We start from the raw sequence: 19,484 nt of genomic DNA on the forward strand, positions 1-19,484 counted from the left end.
GGCGCGTGGCGGCGCAGTGCCGGAGTCCTTCGGGTTGGAGAATTGCTGCGAGAGCCGCTGCCGAGCGCCTCAGCGCCACAACGCCGCGCCTCTGCTGAGCTGACCGCGCCGCTCCACGGGCAGCAGTGCCGGTGCAGCACCGCTCGTTCTGAGAATACTCGTCTGCTATCCAACACGACCCTCCCCTGGCACGACTTGAGGCCATCTCGTCCAGTCAGAGAGGCTCCTCTTGTGTCGGATATGGGAAGAAGCTTTGGGATTCCACATCCCTGCCTGTGATCGCACTCCTGACCTCAGTGTAAATGACCCAACGTTGGCAGTGTGGGGGTTCGTGGGTGTAACGTAGCCCTGATGCTGGAATCAGACTAATTTTTTTCTTCTGAAAACTAAAGAAGATGGTTGTGCCCTTCCAGTCACACAGTGACAGGGAGAGCAGGCCGTGCTTCACAGCTCCTGGCAGACGAGATGCACCAACACAACATGTGGTATTTTCTTCCACGGAATTACCCTTTCCCACAGTGTTTCATTCTTCCTGCCATTTGGTCATGCTCTTCAGATGGTTCCTACGCTAAATATTTTATATATTTTGAGAGATTTAGATATTTAGGAACCAAAACATTACTGAAGATAAATTACTTTTTTTTCCCCCTCAAAGGAAAAGACTACAGAGACACAAATGTTTGGAAGGATTCTGTTTCCTTCTGGGATCCCCAAAATGCGGGTGCAGGCTGAAGCTGTGTGTAAAACCATAAAAGCATGGCACTATTTAAGCTGAGAGGCTCTTCAAAGTGTTTATACAGCAGCTGAGGGCAGAGTTTTGCATGCTCAGCACTTCTGGAAACTAAACACTGTATCAGTTTTTGCCTATATAGCATTTTTTGAGAAAAATGAATGGAGGAATCAACATGTTCCTGTGTAACTACAGATCCTTGATTGGTCCGTACTCTAGCTAATAGCATAACTATTTATTTGGTATAAATAAGACATTTTAACTGCAAATTGTTTTTGCAATCTGCGGAAGGAGTCTTGAAGAAAAACACTGTGAAAGAAATAATCCAATTGCTGAAATAATTTTTGACAAGGAGAGAAAGACTACTTGACAAAAGTTATTGAACCTGTCCCTATGTATTGTAAATACAGCAAAAGCTTCTGGAAAACCTGTAGCATAAAGAATTTCTATCACCACTAGAAAAAGGGTAGGGAGGATGTCACTAAGTTGCAGGCAACAAAGTTCACACAGAAGTACAGGGCTATCTGAGGCCCTGGTCTTGCAATGGGTCATTCTTTGCATGTCCTATCAGTATGAGATACAATTTCACACAGTTCATAAAGCTTGAACATTCCTTCAGAATTCAGTTTAGGCATCACTGTTTTCCGTTCCATCATTCTCAGGTCACTTGCACACAGTAAAATACATAAAGCATTTCTGTTTTGATAGTTGTGTTACAAAAAGCCATTTCTGACGGATTTCTTACCCCAATTTTCCCACTGATTAGGATTTTTGTGTGTGCAATACGTGCAGGAACAAACTTCATCTGTCAGCAAAAAGCCCTACTTTAAAAGTTGTTCCACTCGCCCTTGGATTGCTGAGTAAGCACTGGCAGACAAAGAATAACAGAGAGATAGCAGCACAGGGACTGAAGGGAACTTTCAATAGAAGAAAGGAAATGGAAGGAAGGAAGGGAAAGAAGATAAATCAAAAATTGCTGCAAAGGAAGAGAAAGTGCAAATACATGACAGGAAAAAAGGACCCAGCATTTAAATTTGCTAAAATTCGCTTATCCCAGCAATGCAGGCAACTGTGAAGAGCTGTGAAGGCTGAGTCACAAATGTGCTATTGGAAAAGCCATGTAATCTTGAGGATCCAGTTGGTCCTCTGGATTGGAGCACAGCATGTCCTCCTATCTGGACAAACTAACGTGCTTGTGAGGGCAGGAGAGGCAGCAGCTTTTTCTTTACTTTCACGCATCAGTGCTGCTGAAAATCGGGAAGTCAAAGTCTAGCCAAGCGCCATGACATAGCGGGGAGAAGTGACCGCAGTGCCACTCATCGTTTCCATTCATAACGCTGCCCGTGGCTTAAAGAGGGAACTGACACCCAGCACCCAGCTGAATTTGAATGGAGCTCGGCTGACATCTTGTGGCTATCTGATAAATTACAAAACTAGTTTTTCCTAGGGTTTTGGTGGGTGTTTTTTTTTTTCCCACTCAGGATTTTATCGAAGTTTGAAAGTTGCTGCGCTGTAAGATACGATCTGAACTCGAAATGCTAACAGCAGCACCCGGTCTCCTCACGACGCTCCTATGCTGACAGTCTGCACCTCAGCGTTCGATGGTTTGAAATACAGTGCAGGGACACACCACAGCAGGATCACGAGCTCATCTCAGGAGCAAACGGAGATTAATTTTTCCTCAAGAACTGCTCTGATCCTTTTTCCTCTAAAGTCACCCCTTAAACCTGATGGCATCAAAGAAAAGCTGCAGGTTCTCTGTGTCAGTTTGGACACATCAGCACACACCGAACGTATACATATTTCTGCATCAGCCTGATGTCTCCTCGGTAGAAAATCATGGTTTAACGAACACAGAGCTCAGCTCTCTGAGCTGGCCGTGCATTCACAGCCTGTTCCCAGCTCACAGCCCCGCTCAGCTCCCTCAGCACCGGCCCGGCCCCACGCAGGGCGGTCAGCACCGCCCCCCCAGGAGCTGTGGTAGCGCCCAGGCTCGCCCCGCCGCCTTCGGGCGGGCCTATGGCGAGAGTTCCGCGGGGGGGAAGGCGGCAAGTTTCGCTGCGCTGTGCCGCCGGCTCCTGCCTGGTGCTGGACGCGGGGACGGCCTGAGATATCAGCATCGGGCGGAGGGTTCTGCCATCGCCCTTCCAGTTAAGCACCGAGATGCGTTCAGCTTTTGGCCTCCCGAGAAATGGTTCGGCCCAACCCCACCTCAGCGGTCAGGCCGGAGCCGCCATGTTGAGCTCAACCACGGAGCGGCGGAGTGGGGGGAGCCGCAGCCGTGAGGGCCGGGAAAGGACGGACGCCACTGCCGGCCGAGCGAGGGGGGTGAACGGCGAAGGAGGTGGCGATTGCTGCGGGACAGAGCGGGGAGGAAGCGGCGGCGGCGGACGACAACTCCGTCGGGGCGGGGCCGCTCCCCCCCGCCTTCCCGCCCGTTGGTAGCGGCGGCTCGCGGGGCCTGGCGCACATGGCCCGGCCGTAGGAGCCTCCCCGCCCCTCCCCCGCTCCTTTTCCCGTCGCTCTCGAGTTGGGAACGCGCGGCCGGCGGGGCCCCGCACCGACCCCCATGCAGGGCACCGAGGACAGCCCCGCGCCGCCCGGCGCCCAGGGCCCGGCCGAGGAGCCCGAGCGGCCCGACGGAGCGCCGCCTGAGCCGCCGCCCGAGCAGCAACTGAAAGAGAACGAAAGAGAAGGGCCGGAGGAAGAGGGCGGCTCCGAGGGCCCCCCTGAGCCGCCGCCGCCCGCCGCCTCGGAGTCACTCGCCGAGCCGCAGCCGCCTCAGCCGCTCTCTCCTCAGCCGGCGTCCGGCCGGGAGAGCCCCGAGCGGGCCGAGCCTCAAACCGGGCCCGAGGCCGAGCCGCCGCCGGGGGAGGCCGAGAGCGAGCCGCCGGCCGAGCCCTGCGAGCCGCGGGAGGACGGGGAGGCCGCGCCCGCCGAGCCCGAGGACGAGCTTTCCTTCAGCGATCCCGAGGGCTTCGTGGACGACATCAGCGACGAAGGTGCGGGCGGGGGCGGCGGGCCGGGCTGGGCCGGGCGCTGCGGGAACGGGGGGCGGCTGCGCCGTGTCCGTGCGGGCTGCACTCCTGAAACGTGGCGGTGAGCTGCGAGTGTGCAGCAACTCGGGACCTGTGAGAAGAACTGCGCAGTGACTGTCATACAATGACCCAGCCGTCGTCTGGCCCCGTAAGGCGTTGGGGCAGCAGCTGTCTCTGGTGTAAGGGCGCTAATGGTGCTTCAGTATTTCAGCCGGTTTCGGACAAATCTTTCAAGATCAACCGTGTCAATTCTTGAGTAGCAAATCCACTTGTCTGTTGTGCCAGTCTGACGTAAATGCTGCGTAGACTCTGTAATAGTCACACGTATCAGAACCGAAAAAATGCATCTTAAAGCATGCACTGCTTCCTAAGTCAGCAGGTGGTTTGAATTGGTGGTGGAACACAGGTGATAATTGTGCTTTCTTGTGTTCCAGTCCTATGTTTAGGTTAATAAATAAGTGGAGAAGTATTTTGAATTAAGAAAGCGTGTTATTCTTAGCAGTCTGTATAGCACTTTGAACATGTGCGTATCTTAGAGACACGTTGGCAGAAGTGTCTGCAAGTTTATCGCTGGATTCTTGTCTGGTGAAACGTTTGCTTTGGATGCTTTGTCTGTGTGGGGGATTATCACATTCATGTCAGTGTGTAGATAGGAACTGGGAACGTTTCCTGTCTTCTGTTTTATTCTTTTGATTTAATTTGACTAACTCTTCATCTGTATGAATAATACAGCGTTAGTGACTGAATTACAGTGTTTAAGTTTAGTCACTCCTGCTGGTCTGGTTTCCCATCTGCCTGTGCTACTTCTTGGGCTACCTTATTCCTTTTGCTTTACCCTGATAACTCCACAGGAGAATCAATTCCAGGCCACCAGTGTCACTGATTCAAAGCTATTTCAATGTTTGTGATAAGAATTACATGTTCAAGAGCAATTTTGAGTCAAACTGGCTTTAAGATTGGGTCATCTCAGGTGTTACTTTGACTTGTGTTGTTTTTTTTCCAGAGTGGTGTTGGCACAGCAGAACAGCTGTTCCATCTTCCACAGAAGGAACGTGTCAGATCATCGCTCGAGTGCAATGAAGCTTTAGTTCAGATAATGAGAGAGGTCCTTAAAATTCTGCCAGCTGAAGATAGCTCTGTACCCACCACACCCCTCTCTTCTGGCCTGTGGGAAAAGAGCTGGCTGAACCAGCTGCTTGCTCTTTGAAGGTTCCTTTGTTTGTAGTTTTGAGTTTAAGGTAGAGGAGTTGCACAGTGTAGGTATGTGTTTGGCCTGTTACAGTTCTGACTTAATATAGAATGTTGTCTACTTCTGTGTTAAACTATACAAGCATTCCTTTCTTTTATAGCCTTTCGTGGGGAGTGGCTATGAAAAAGTGATTATTGAAGTCTAATAATTGTCTTTTTTTCCCCACAATATTTTATGGAGTTATTCTTGCTGTTCTTTGTGGGATGCACTTCCATTTTATATGCAGGGAAAATCAAACACGTGAAGAATTCTAGAACTAAAAAATGACATTATTTTCCTATAATATCAGCTTTTGAAAGTCCTTCTTTTGCTCCTTAGAGTTTTTGTAGGCATAACAGGTGCTTCCCTGCCCATCTCCTAGCTATCAGGCAGGTGGTTACATGTCCACAGCTTCAGTGTATGTGTGTTGTTAGCTAGCTGGGTAATGGCAGTGTATCTTAATATGCTCTGAGATATGATATGTACTTAGAAATTAACTTATTTGCAGCTATTTCCTTTCTTCTGAGTCTTTGGCTCAAAGTGGGTTAGCCTTCATCTTTGTAGAAAAGAGTTGAGGGGAGAACAACCCAAATGTGTTTAAATTCTGTGTTACTAACGGGGTTAAGTTTGTGGATATAAAATAATTAAATGGAATTGACTTGATATATGACTTAAAGTAAGATATGTAGAGAATTCCACAGGTAAACTGTGTCTAGAAGCCTACTGCTTGAAGCTAATTGAGCATGGTTTTTGTGGCTCCTCCTTTTGTGTGTGACAAAGGGGATATACTGTGTGCCTTTCAGCTGCTTTAATCTTGGTGTGATATTAAAACCACAACTGCTGGGTTACGGGCATTCTCAACGTTCTCCCTTCTTTGCCTGTATGATTTCAACTATGTTGCAAGATTTTGGCAATTTTACTCTGGTGAGAAGAAGTTTGAAGCTGACAGCACAGGGGCTGAACAAACCATCCCACCAGAAGTACTTAATGAATGTGTAAAATGGTAGGCGAGGGGGCTTTGGTATGGTTGAAGAATATACAGGTACAAAAGATGTGCTCGTATTCATTAGTTGCTTAATGTGGTTCGTGGTGTCTTAAGACACCTTAATTTTGTTTAATTAAAGGTTTTGAATGAGCTTGAGTTCTCTGCCATAATTATAGTGATGCTAATATGTGCAGAGCTTCTGAAATGGAAGATAGTTTTGAATTGTGCTAAAGCTGTTGTAGTGTGGAAGGGAGGTACGTGTTAGATCTGTCAAAGCCATGTGGTTATGATCTGGGTAAGTCTACCTGTCATTGGGTAGTGAATGTTACCATGTTCAGCTCTGTTGGTTTTTGAGAGCTTCTTGAGCCAATTCCAGCTCCTGAAACAAACTAACAGTAGGACTGTTGATGTCTCCAATGCATTTCATTAAGATTTCAAGAGTTAATTCCTTAAAGCTTGTCAAGAAATGGAGGACTATCTTATCTCAACAAACAAGTGCTGTTGGGGGGCCTTGTCTTCACTTTGTTGCTCTGATGAAGGCTTCACTGACCACCAGATTTCTTAAATGTTATTGAACCGGTTTCCTGAATTTCAGGTCTTTCCCTTCTTTTAGTATCTCTGTTATTTTTATCCTTCAGTTTTTCTCTTTCATGATATAGGCCAGTGCTTCATTTTTGCTTTTTGTTTGCAGAATTACTTGGTGATGTACTGAAAGACCAGCCGCAGGAAGCAGATGGAATTGATTCAGTGATAGTGGTGGATAACGTTCCCCAGGTTGGACCAGACCGACTTGAGAAACTCAAGAATGTCATCCACAAAATATTTTCCAAATTTGGTAAAATTATAAACGAATTTTATCCAGAAGCAGATGGGAAGACAAAAGGGTAAGTCATGATAGTACCTGCTGGGGGTTAGGTTTGAAACACTGCTTTTACTTACCCTTCAATATTAACATCAGTACTTTGTTTTTAATGTATTCATTCTATTATGTAGTGACCAATGAACATACTCTTGTATTCCTGCATTGTAGGTACATCTTTCTGGAGTACATGTCTCCATCTCACGCAGTGGATGCTGTGAAGAATGCAGATGGATACAAACTGGATAAGCAGCACACTTTCAGAGTCAATCTTTTCACAGACTTTGACAAGTGAGTGCAACTATCACTAGTTCATAGTCTTCTGGATCCTAATCAAGAGTACCTGCACTAAGTATAACCACTCCATCTGTTCTTTCAGGTATATGACAATCAGTGACGAGTGGGAAATCCCTGAGAAACAGCCATTTAAAGATTTGGTAAGGGTTTTTTGGAAAGTGGATACTAACAATTTATGAAGTTAATGACAGGGACAGTGCTGATTGCATACTCCAGTTCCTGTGTTCTCACGTTAGTGGTTCTGCTTGGACTTCCACCTAGAAACTTAGGATAAACAGTGACCTGATGCAACCTATTTAAAAATAGAATTTTGAAAGCGTCATTATATTTTTAAATGTTTGAGGGCAACTTAAACTGTGCCTGTTACCACTAGCTTTGTAAAATGCACTCTGAGGAAGGGATGGTTAAATAAGTAAAACCCCAAATGGCAACAACAAAAAACCTCTAAAACAAACAAAACCTTGTGTTACTTAGGGTGAAATGTGTTAAATGTTATTGAACTACCTTGAAGGTCCACCTTTTTATGACGTGCACTTTCAGCCTCTGTAGTGGAAATGCTAAATCATGGCTTGAAGCAGTGATGGAGCACCTGGTGGAAAGACAGGGCCCACCCAGGAGACTCAGGTGCAAGCAATGACCTGAGTGACTGGAAGGGGTGGAGCCAGGATCCACCCCTTCTCAGATCTCATTTAAGGGATGGCAGTGGAGGTGAGGACATCTTTTGCTGGAGGTCCTGCCTACCTGAGGAAAGGAAAGCAGATCTTTTCCTTCATTTCTGCATTGGTGGCTGCTCGTTCAGGCTTGTTCTCACTTAGCGTAGCCAAAGACTTTGTCACCCTGCTATTATTGTCCCATTATAGCATTACAGCCTCAAATAACCAGTGGGTCTGGATTACATAATTTCACTTCAGTAACTTATTTGCAATGATAGAACACCAATGGTGCATGCTATGTGAAGACAAACTTCCACCTGCCATATAGATAGCAATTTGCTTGTCTTCCTGGTCTTTGATTTGCTGATGATCTTTTGTTTTTCTTAGGGGAATCTTCGTTACTGGTTGGAAGATCCTGATTGTAGAGATCAGTACAGTGTGATCTTTGAGTCAGGAGACCGGACCTCCATTTTTTGGAATGATATCAAGGAGCCTGTTCAAATTGAGGACAGAGCAGTGAGTGTCGTTGAAGTGCTGTGCATTGCAGATACACTGTCAGTTGTATTCTTTTTGTAACGTTTCAGGCTTGTCAATTAAAAAAAGAAAATCTTCCCCTGCTGAAGTACTTTTTCTCTCTTTCCTTCCTTTAGAAGGCGAGCAGTGAAATTATGTCCTTTAGAATTAGCCTTAGCTGCATAGGTAAAACAAATGTGGAGTTAACTTGTCTGTCTTCCTTTTCTTTTAATTTAACCTGTCCATGATGCTTATTAGTACATTATATGTATGCCATTTGTACACTATAGGTGATTCAGGAAGGTCTGAGTGAAAATGCATAGTCAGAGTTTGAGGCATGCTGTTTGTTAGTGCTGAGTATGTACTTAAACATGTGGCTTCTGGTTGTTTTTTCCCTTTGTGCTCACCACAGAGGTGCTGAAGAAGACTAGCTGGTTTGGTGATACCATATAAATGGGTAATACAATATAAGTTAGTGTGCCTGCCTGCTGTATGCCAGCTGACTTGCTAAGAGCTGCAGGTGCCCAGAAACATTTTCTTTAACGACCACTGTGTTACAGTTGAAAGAAACAGTCTCTGGTGTGGGGAGCAGTATTGCTCATCAACACGGGTAGTACTGGCCATGATCTGTGTTGCTGGTGCCTTTCTGACTTAGTGTTGTTAGAAGTGTGAGGAGTCTAAACTACCTGAGAATGGAGATATTCTCGCCAGAGCTGCAGTCCACGAAAGAATCTTAAGCAGCTGGGTTGTTGTAATTGTTACTCAACAGTGGTTGTTACTGTCCTTGGTAAATACTTTTGGAGTTCAGTAAGATGAAACTGAAGAATGAATACTGTAAATTGTGTGTGAAACTTAAAGCTAAACTGGTTTAACATCGCTCATTCTGAGATCTTAACTGGGCAAGTGGATTTGTGAAATATGATGTTACTAGCCACGTGTGGAGTCCTTCCCCTTTAGTTATTGAGCACAAATGATTGTTTTATATACATTTTTTAAAATTATTTTTTAATCATTTCTTGCAGCGGTGGACAGAAACCTACGTACGTTGGTCTCCCAAGGGTACCTATCTGGCTACATTCCACCAGAGGGGCATCGCACTTTGGGGTGGAGAGAAGTTCAAGCAGATTCAAAGGTTTAGTCACCAAGGAGTACAGCTTATTGACTTCTCGCCCTGTGAGAGGTATGGAGTATGACTTTGGTTTGGGTTAAGAGATCAGAAGCCTGAAGCGCGTGCACTGTGCTGTGTTGTCAGATCTTGTGTGACTGAGGTCTTTAGTTCTCCTCTGCCTTTGGAAGCGTTGCTTTTCGTACGCAGATCCTTTTTGGAATAACTCTGTCAAACTTTGCCTTGACTTCAGGGAATATACTTAAGGCAATCTGGAGTTTACTGTTCTACAAACTTGAATTGGCAGGCTTCGTTGTAGTCGTTATTATATGAGCGAATGGTATTTTTTTCTCTTTGGTTAGATGGGGTGGTCTGTAGTATCAGACTTCAGGTTCTCTGAGAAAATTTAGCTGAGAAGCATCTTTCACATCTGTAGTATTGAAATTTATACTTTAAGCTTTCTTTCGCATTTAAGAGTTCTTTAGGGAATCATTTCTAAGTCATTCTAGGACTGAGGTGCATCTTAATTTGCTAGTTTTGAAGTTAGATACTTGGAAGCAGTAACATTTTGTTCTTTGTACTTGAAAGACATTATTTGTCTTTAAATGGAGATGTCTGGCGTACGTTTATTTCTGGTTGGCACAGGTTATGGGTTTGTATTTGATTTGAAGTCAGTGATGTTCTGGTCACAAAACAATATAGCAGGTAATAAGATATCTGGGGAATTTCGCCTTTTAGGATCAGTACAAGAAAACTTGCATGTAAATCTAGAGGCTTTTCAGCTGAAGGGATGCTAGGAATTACCATGTCTTGGAAGCTTTTCCCTTACCTCTAGGACTTCCTCTAATACCCTGTTAGAGGAAGTGCTGTTTAGAAGTGTGTTGTATTTTAATATTATTTGGATGAAAGCCTGCTTGTACTCGTATTAATCAAATTTTATTAGTAAAATTCATTATTTCCTTTGTAGATATTTAGTGACCTTCAGCCCTTTGATGGACACGCAGGATGACCCTCAGGCTATTATCATCTGGGATATTCTGACTGGGCAAAAGAAACGAGGATTCCACTGTGAAAACTCGGCTCACTGGCCTATTTTTAAGTAGGTTGCAAAGCAGTGTTAGAGAGCAAGGAGCCCTAGACTTTGTTTAATGAGCAGGCAACTCTTACTTTATTTTCTTTTTTTATTTTCTTAGATGGAGTCATGATGGGAAATTCTTTGCTCGAATGACTTCAGATACCCTCAGCATCTATGAAACACCTGTAAGTTGTGTTGTTTCTGTGTGATATTTATTGCTTTACAGTGTCAGCATTTCACGTGGTATATGTTTTAAAGTTATGTTTTAATAATGCACTCTATGGCTTAAAAGGGAAGAAATCCATCTGCTCATCTCTTGATTTTTCCTGGATCAGAAAACTAGCTGAGCCTGACAGCAGTGTTCTTACTGTGCTTCTAGAAAGCCTGGAGAGCTCAATATAGTAGTTAACAGAGTCAAAGTTGTGCAATGCCATCCAGGCCTTAGTGGCAGGTGTTTGCAGAATACCCAAAAGACATTATAAATCACAGCATAATCTAGTCTGTGTTATGTTTTCGTTATAGCATGGGCTGCTACTCATTAAAAAGTCATTACATAGAATTAGTCTTACTGGTTACTCTGGTATACTTATGTTAATATAGGGGATAAAGGATCTCTCAACACTGTCCACAGCTTCCTGGTTTATGCTCTTACACAAAAGCCTTCTACTCTTAATGTATGTGCAAGAATGTTACTTGAAAGTTGACAGTTTTCTCTTCTTTTAGTCTATGGGATTATTGGACAAAAAAAGCTTGAAAATCAATGGGATAAGGTGAGTATATCCCTTTCTAAAAGTAACTACTCTGTTTTGTATTTATGTCTGGGACTTCTAAATAGTGAAGTGAATTTTATACTGATCAGGCAAATAGCCTGATACTGAAGTGTTCAAACTAGACAAACTGTCAAAAAAAAAAAAAGCAGAAAGCTTTCCACTTAAGCTCTTACCTCTGTACATCAATCTGTACTTAAAAATCTTTGTAGTAATGTGTAATCTAGTGTCTAACTTGGCATCCTGGTTCCTCATCTACCAAACCAAACTGGTATGCAGTTTATGTAACATCTTTTAAGACTGGTGTGCTGTGCACTGTATGCTGCCTATTGGCAAGGAGCTGCTTTGGTTTTGTGCATGCCTGCACAGTAGATGTGAGTTTTTGAGGTGCCTTTTGGAAAAAACAGTTATAAAATCCAGTGTACTCTAGTGCAGGAGGATTGTCTTCTCCATAATTTCATATAGGAAAGTCGCTGATTGGTTTAATCATGTTTCATAAATTGTCTGGGTTTATGCTACCCTTCTTTTTAGTGAATCTTACTGTTTTGATAACACTGGTGATACAGCAGGTTTAAAAGGCAATTAACAACATGTTGTGTGTAAGGTAGAAAACTCTTGAATTCCTCATCTGTATGTGCCTTTTTACTGAGAGTTGATATAGTTGTCTGCAGCATTCAGAACACTGAAAATAGTTTCTGCTTGTAGTATCCCTACCTAAAAATTAAAATGGAATATGTCTAACTTCATTCCTGTAGAGATTTCTCATGGTCTCCAGGTGGTAACATAATTGCTTTCTGGGTGCCTGAGGACAAAGACATCCCAGCAAGAGTGACCTTAATGCAGCTGCCTGCCAGACAAGAGATCCGTGTGCGGAATTTGTTCAATGTTGTAGATTGTAAACTACACTGGCAGAAGAATGGTGATTACCTGTGTGTGAAGGTAGACAGGACTCCCAAAGGCACACAGGTGCGTAGACTGTGATTGCGTTCATAAAACTTGATTCCTTTCATGCTGACGCTTCGTTTTCTTTCAGTATTGTCTTTCAACATAGCCAGTTTAAATTCTACAATGGAGAAATAAAAATAGCTTTGACTGCTGAGTTTGAAGCATGTGGAGAGCCAAATGTCCTGGGTGTTTGCATCCAGGATTTGCTTTGAATTTACTGATATGGTGGAGTTTTTTTTTTTTTTTAGATGAGTGAGTGCTAGGTCTCTTTCCCTGCTCTCTGTAAAATCAGTTGTTGAAGCCGCAGGCTATGCTGCAGAATTTACCATATGTTTCATCTACTTCAGCCTAATTTAAGTCTGAAAAAAAAATACTGTATCCAATCCTTCTGTTATTCTTTAACTGAACAAAAGGATTTAGAGTGTGCTCAGTAATGAGGCATGCACTGTTTATCTGTTTGTTAAGAAAAAAATCTTGAGCCTTTGACTGTCATCCTGAGTTCTCTTGGGCCAATCTTGTAGCCATCCTTCTATGCCTGATGATTTAAAATAAATAAATAAGTAAAATAAAATAAAATTGTTTGTCCGCTCCTGTACTGATTAATGAGCTGATGTTGGCCTTTGCAGGGAGTAGTGACCAACTTTGAAATATTCCGAATGAGAGAGAAACAGGTGCCTGTGGATGTGGTGGAAATGAAAGGTAATTCCAACATTCTGATACTTAACTGTTCTACCTAGCCTTTTCTTTTGGTGGATGTGGTGTCTTACATGGTTCCCATCAACATCTAACATTTGTTGATGATAATTAGGGCACTTACTTTTGATAGGAACTATGGTATTCGTGTTGCAAGGCTTCTCATGTGATGTGGAAAGCCAGTGCTTTCATTGCTATTCATGCTTGTAGCTAACTTAACCACAGGATTGAAAACGCTTGAAAAGATGAAGGCCTGACTATCTGAAAATAGTCTTTAGCATGAGATACTTTGGAGCTGTTGGGTCTTCAGAACACTTCCCCAGGGTCCTGCACTTGCCTTATCAACCTTTGTTTTTAAAAGCAGTTTTTCTTATGGCAGAGCTTAACTTCTGGATTCCCTTTTCAACATCTTGGTTTTCTTTCATAGCTTCTTGTATTTGAAGCTCTTTATTATAGGTTTGTTTGGTTTTTTTCATAGCTTTGATCTCTATTTTTTTTACAGAAAGCATCATAGCCTTTGCTTGGGAACCAAATGGAAGCAAGTTTGCTGTGTTGCATGGAGAAACTCCACGAATTTCAGTTTCCTTTTACCATGTTAAAAACAATGGGAAAATAGAACTCATCAGTAAGTAACTGGAAAAATAAGTGAAATGCACATGTTAAGCATTTTGTGTGTAGCAAACTCAAACTGACTGGTTGTGGTAGTGTGGCAGTAGGTGCTATACCTGATGTAGTTGAGTAACCTAAGTTTTTGGTGACAGCTAAACTATTTCCACTTTAAATCAGTCCAGTATCTGAGAACACAAGGCTTACAAGCTGGAACAATTATGTGGTCTTGGGATGTTTGTGCAAGGCAATAACACAGACTTAACTGAGTAGGTAAAATTTTTTCAAGATGGGTATTGGATCTTCTGATCTCCCTTTTTTCTGCTGACTTTGGATGTTTTGTGCTACTGGGTGTTGTCTTTAGAAGCCTAGAGCTAAGGACTGTTGTAAAGACTTCGTTGCTGAGTTCAGATATGTCTTTTGAGTAATGGATGTATTTACTGCTTATGATCTAACCAATGGGATTGGATTGTAATTTTCTGAATTCCTGCTTTCTTTCCAGAAACGTTTGACAAACAGCAGGCAAACACGATATTCTGGAGTCCTCAAGGTCAATTTGTAGTGTTGGCTGGCCTCAGAAGGTGAGCATTGCATGGGTTACTGAATACCATACTGCTGTTAAAGGAGAAAAAAAGGGCTAGATGACCTCATCAGAAAATATTTGCTATCTCCACAAATGTTTTAAATGAAAGTTTTGATATTTAAGTGGGCAAAAAAATCTTACTGACTTGGAGAGTCTTCGAAGGAAAGGAGTTACTTTGACCTCTGGAAATCTGACAGTTTGAGTCTATTAGGTACTTGACATTATTAAAGCTCACAAGGGTTTTCATTGCTTTATTGAAACTGTCCAGTTGCATTACTATGTAACTCTGATAGGATTTTGTAAAAACAAAGGGAAGATGAAGATACAAAGAACCAAGCTCTTTCATGAAACAGTAACCTTGACTTGGTATTTCTGCCACATAAAACAAAGAATAATTTTTTCAACAGCTGAGTGGATATTTGAAACACTGGTGTTTAATGGCTGACTCTGAACTAACCCATGTGGCTCTTGTAATAGGTTGTTGTCATAGCCTTGTGCCTTCTTAGGGGCAGTGCTCTCAGAATGCTCTTAAACAGAGCCGTATTACTTATGTACATATGTGTATACACACACTGCTTATATATGTATCAGAAAAGCTTCACTGTAGAGTAGGTGAAGACTTTTATTAACCAGCTGGACAGTATTTGGCTTTGTGTGTTTCAGACAAGTGATGCTGCTCATCTGTGAAATCTATTTTTGAACTTATCTTCGTTTCTTAAATATCTTGGCATACTGTTGTTAAACTTCAGCTGTAACTTGGCTGTAATATGTCTTCATCGTGACTTTAGGAACGAATGTAAAATGGGTTAAAGGTCCTTGAACATACTAATGGAAGTCTTTTTTCTTGTGTTGATTTTTGGTTATATTTAATCACATTTTCTAGCCACAGATGCAAGTTACTGGGCTGAGTCTTTCTTGGCTGCTTGCTGAAAAGATGTGAAACCTGTTTTTAAAAAAAAAATAAAAAAGAGCTATGCTAATGCGTAAAACTGTCATTTTTATCTTTGCAGCATGAACGGTGCCTTAGCATTTGTTGATACATCTGATTGCACCATGATGAATATTGCTGAACACTATACAGCTTCAGATGTGGAATGGGATCCTACAGGCAGATACATTGTGACTTCTGTATCTTGGTGGAGCCATAAGGTATCAGTGCATTCATCTTTTCCTTCCCCTTCTGGAGATGTTGGCGAGGGCTATTGGTTCTGAAGAGAAAATGGACACCTGTCACTTACCATATGACTTACAACCTGCACCATAGTTTTACACATTAATTTGTCAATATCAATATTTATTTGGGCTGTAAGCTTTGCTGATTATTGAAAACTAGTTCTGGCTGAGCTATTCACTGTTCTAAAGTGAGTGTCCTTTTTCTGAATTTTCATTATATCTCTTAATGTATCTTTAGTGGAACTTGATGTCCTCTGTGTGGTCTGCATAGAATAACTGCATCTGTTATTACTTTCACATGGTTCCAGCCACTGCACTGTGATCCTCTTCTGTGCAGACAGAGAATGTGAGACTTTAAAATTAAGCAAGGTTCTGCTGTCATAAACTTTGAGCATCCAGAACATAACTTCATGCAAGGCTTCAGTGGAACAATTGAACTTTATTTTGCTGATGAATTTGGCTTGTGCAAAGAAGATGCTAACAAAAAGAGCTTGTCATTTTCCTTGATTAATGATGCTACTTTTATTATATATAAATAAAAAATCCTTAAGAGATATATAGTGAGAACGAGAGTGTTAAGTTACAGCTTGCCTTGATGAGATGTTACACCATTCTTGCAGGTGGACAATGCATATTGGTTATGGACCTTCCAAGGACGTCTGCTTCAGAAGAACAATAAGGACAGGTTCTGTCAGCTTCTGTGGAGACCACGACCAGCTACCTTGCTCAGTGAGGATCAGATAAAGGTAGTGCGTTGCACTCAATCCTGTTGGACATGGGTTTGGTGTGTATGTGTGTATATATACGTGTGTGTGTGTGTGTGTGTGTGTATATATAAAAATGAGGATTTATCTTCCTTTTCTTGAGAACGAGGCTTGAACTGTTAGAGCTGTAGAATTGCCTTTCTCCCTGAGCTTTTGAAAAACCATATTGCCATAGTGGACCTCACCTGTGGGAGTGACTAATAAATATTGAGTGTTTTTTATGTTTGGAATAGAAACTGTCACCAGCTGTGCTTACAGTTGTGGTATAGTGAAAGGATGTGAAGAGTAACATAACTGAATTTACCTGTCCAGACCAATGTAATTGAATGCTTACAGAAATGTTGTTATCTGTAAGCCAGGAAGAACAAGTAGAATAATAGTGGAGGGGAATTGCTTAGAAAAGCAGTTTTTAAATACACTAAGCATGCTCAAAACTGCCAGAGAAATTCTTATTAGACTAGTGACACAATCATCGCATTCTGATTTCAACCTTAGATGAAATAAAATTCTGTTTTATAGCAAATTAAGAAGGATCTGAAGAAGTACTCAAAGATATTTGAGCAGAAGGATCGCCTGAGCCAGTCCAAAGCTTCAAAAGTAAGACAATTTTTGAAATATAATATAAATGAAGCTCTTTTAACCTGCATGATGTTGTTTTTATGATCATATATGCTAGATTTCTTTTATAGTAAACGTGTGATCATGTTAATCCAGGTGCTTAGACTTGCTTCCTTTAGATAGCACACACAGATGCCACACAACTTTCAGGTTAAGTGGTAATGAATCTGGAGAGGCAATGGTGATAGTTCAGTAAGCAGAAGCATTGGAAGTTTGGGATTCCTAGTGACTTGTTGTATTAGACACTCTTTGAACTAATAAAAAAAAGCCTTTAATAACAGGAGAAAAAAACCCTTACCGAAGCAGCTTTTACATTACATAAAAGGTTTTAAGTCAGTAGAAAGGGTTGAAGAAAAGTTTTCCATGCTATTGTTATGAGAGTTAACAGCTTCTTGCCTCTGTAGGAGCTGGTGGAGAGGAGACGTACGATGATGGAAGAATTCAGGAAGTACCGCAAGATGGCACAAGAGTTGTACATGGAGCAAAGGAACGAGCGCTTAGAGCTTCGGGGAGGTAAGCAGTGCTTGTAAAGACTTGGTGTTAGATAGCAGCTGTTCTGGTAACTTGTTTTCTTTTCCTCTCTATTGTCTGCCAAACCTTTTCTGAAGGTTTTGTCCTTGATTTTTATTTTCTTAAATCGCAATGAAGTTTGATTTTTGCATGGGAGAAAACTGAAGTGCTGGCTGCCAGACTTGACTGCCTGTGCTTCACATAGTTTCTTTGTGCTTCAAGGCAAGCATTGGTTTGACCTTGGCATAATAGATTTGGATGTTATGTATAACTAAAGAAGTCCTCAAAAAGCTCTGTGGTGGGAGACACCAATGCCTTGTTTGTCATTTAATGACACTACACAGAATGTCAGGGATTGGAAGGGACCTCGAAAAATCATCTAGTCCAATCCCCCTGCTGGAGCAGGAACTCCTAGATTAGCATGACCTTGTTATGATTTAAAGCAACAAATACCTCTTATTTCAGTGCTATTTTAAGAACTGTTCCTAGAAGGAGCATAGAATCATTGTCTTGTTGCTGTGTTTGAGGCATTGTGTTAATCCTTTCTCCATTCCAGGGGTAGACACGGATGAGCTGGACAGCAATGTTGATGACTGGGAGGAGGAGACTGTTGAATTTTTTATCAATGAAGAAATTATTACACTTGCAGAGCCAGAGTAATCTAATAAACTGTGGTAAGACAGCTTTCAGAAAAGAGAAACTTTACTGTCAACTGCCAGTATAAATTAATTAATTTGTTTCAGAAGGTTGTCTGCTTGTTGCGTGAATGCACGTGCTGTTCTGAGTTGGTTTGCTTTGTGTGGCTGAAGTGAACAAACAAGCTTTCTTAAATACAGTCACAGACTGTCAGATTTATGAGCTGAGCAGATTTATGAGCTGAGTGGAATACTCTGTCCTTTTTTTTTTTTTTTCCAGAGTAATCACTGCTGTGACGATTAGGGTCAACTTTTAAACAGAGCTCATTGCAAGTTCTTCAGTTTGTCCTACTGACAGAACTCTAATATAGGATTTTAAAATTTGCTTTTTGTAAGAATTTCATGCTAGGTGATATTGGGTGGGGCTTAAATAATATGCTTTAGATTAAACAGTAAGTTAACTATAACATAACTGACTAGGTGTTTAAATATCCATGTTAAATCTGTAATTTTCCAGAAATGGATAGAAATCTGGCAGCAGCACTTTCTCTTGTCTGACTGTCACTGCTTGATGCTGGAACTTTTATTTAATCCAATGATTTTCCAAGTTCTACTTCATGAATTCATATTGTATCTTGGTGTGCTGACAACAGATGCTAGTTCTAGCAGCTCCTGTAGGAAATGTTTTCTCTTTAAGGAGTTTTAAATTGTTGTACTTGGGAGGGAGAAGCAAGTTTACTGGTCTGACACAGGAATGTAATCCAGGTTTTCTGTTGTTGAGGACTTCCCTTAAGGAAGGGGAGGCTGAAAGCATGCCTTCTGCAGCTGTCTCTAGAGCTCTGTTAGCCCCTGGGTATCTAAGGAGTCAATATAAAATGTGGAGCAGTATATCTCTTGTACCTGTAGGAGAAATTAGTGGACTTCATATTTAGAGATTTATTTGAATCTAGCTTATTTATGTTCCATATATGGGAGATTTTTTTATGGAAGGGGGAGGGAGAGAAGCTGCTTAGTTTCTGGATTTAAATATCAATTTAAGAACAGGTGAAGTATGTACTTCGTAGCCTTTCACCAGCTAGCATCTGTGGTAGGGTTGTTTGTAAAAAGCACAGTGACTGACTCATCTCTTCTTTTTTCCTTTTTGCAGCACCACCGTAACTTGTGCTGAAAAGAGGTTTGTTCATTTTCAGAAAGTCTACATCAATTTTGGAATTTTTAATCCATATTCTTACACTCTGGAAGGGTGGACGCACCAGATTTTCTCCATTCTGCCACACTGTAGTGCCTTTAAGTCTTGCTGCCTGCTGCAGTGAGATACTGAAAAGGCACTGCTTTTAAATTTTTATTCCTTTTTTTTTTTTTTTAGGGTTCATTTTTCTTTTAAAATCCACTAATACCAGTATTTACTTCCTGACTCCTGTGCAGTCCTTCCCAACTGGCCTTTTGACTTTCTGCCAGTGAAGTGAGATTCATCAGCGCGCATCTCTTACACACAATGTTTCTGTTTCAGGACTCTTTTTATGTCCCGAGTGCATGGACAGATGTTCACTTTGTTTGGGGAAAAGTCTACAGATCCATTTTTCGTATGATGTGTTTTAGTGTGCTGAAGCAGCACTACAGTGGGCTGTATCCTCCTCCTTTCAGATTGTGAAAGGATGTCTCCCTCAAAGAGCTGAATATGGAAATAAAGGCAGACTAATACTAAAA

The 19,484-nt window shown here is 42.0% G+C and overlaps 1 protein-coding gene across 1 annotated transcript; it reads left to right on the forward strand.

Annotated features, from left to right (window-relative positions):
• The first annotated feature begins 3,154 nt into the window (after positions 1-3,154).
• EIF3B (eukaryotic translation initiation factor 3 subunit B) lies at positions 3,155-19,484 on the forward strand. Its single transcript, XM_031555875.2, has 19 exons — positions 3,155-3,732; positions 6,673-6,865; positions 7,012-7,131; positions 7,220-7,277; positions 8,178-8,306; positions 9,326-9,483; positions 10,376-10,507; positions 10,602-10,668; positions 11,207-11,253; positions 12,006-12,216; positions 12,822-12,894; positions 13,391-13,513; positions 13,997-14,075; positions 15,088-15,226; positions 15,871-15,996; positions 16,534-16,611; positions 17,037-17,145; positions 17,699-17,816; positions 18,925-19,484. Exons 1-18 carry the CDS (start codon positions 3,300-3,302, stop codon positions 17,800-17,802), a joined length of 2,379 nt encoding a protein of 792 aa, XP_031411735.2. The 5' UTR covers positions 3,155-3,299; the 3' UTR covers positions 17,803-17,816; positions 18,925-19,484.

Source organism: Meleagris gallopavo, chromosome 16 (genome assembly GCF_905368555.1).
Source record: "Meleagris gallopavo chromosome 16, MGAL_WU_HG_1.1, whole genome shotgun sequence".
NCBI lineage: Eukaryota > Metazoa > Chordata > Aves > Galliformes > Phasianidae > Meleagris > Meleagris gallopavo.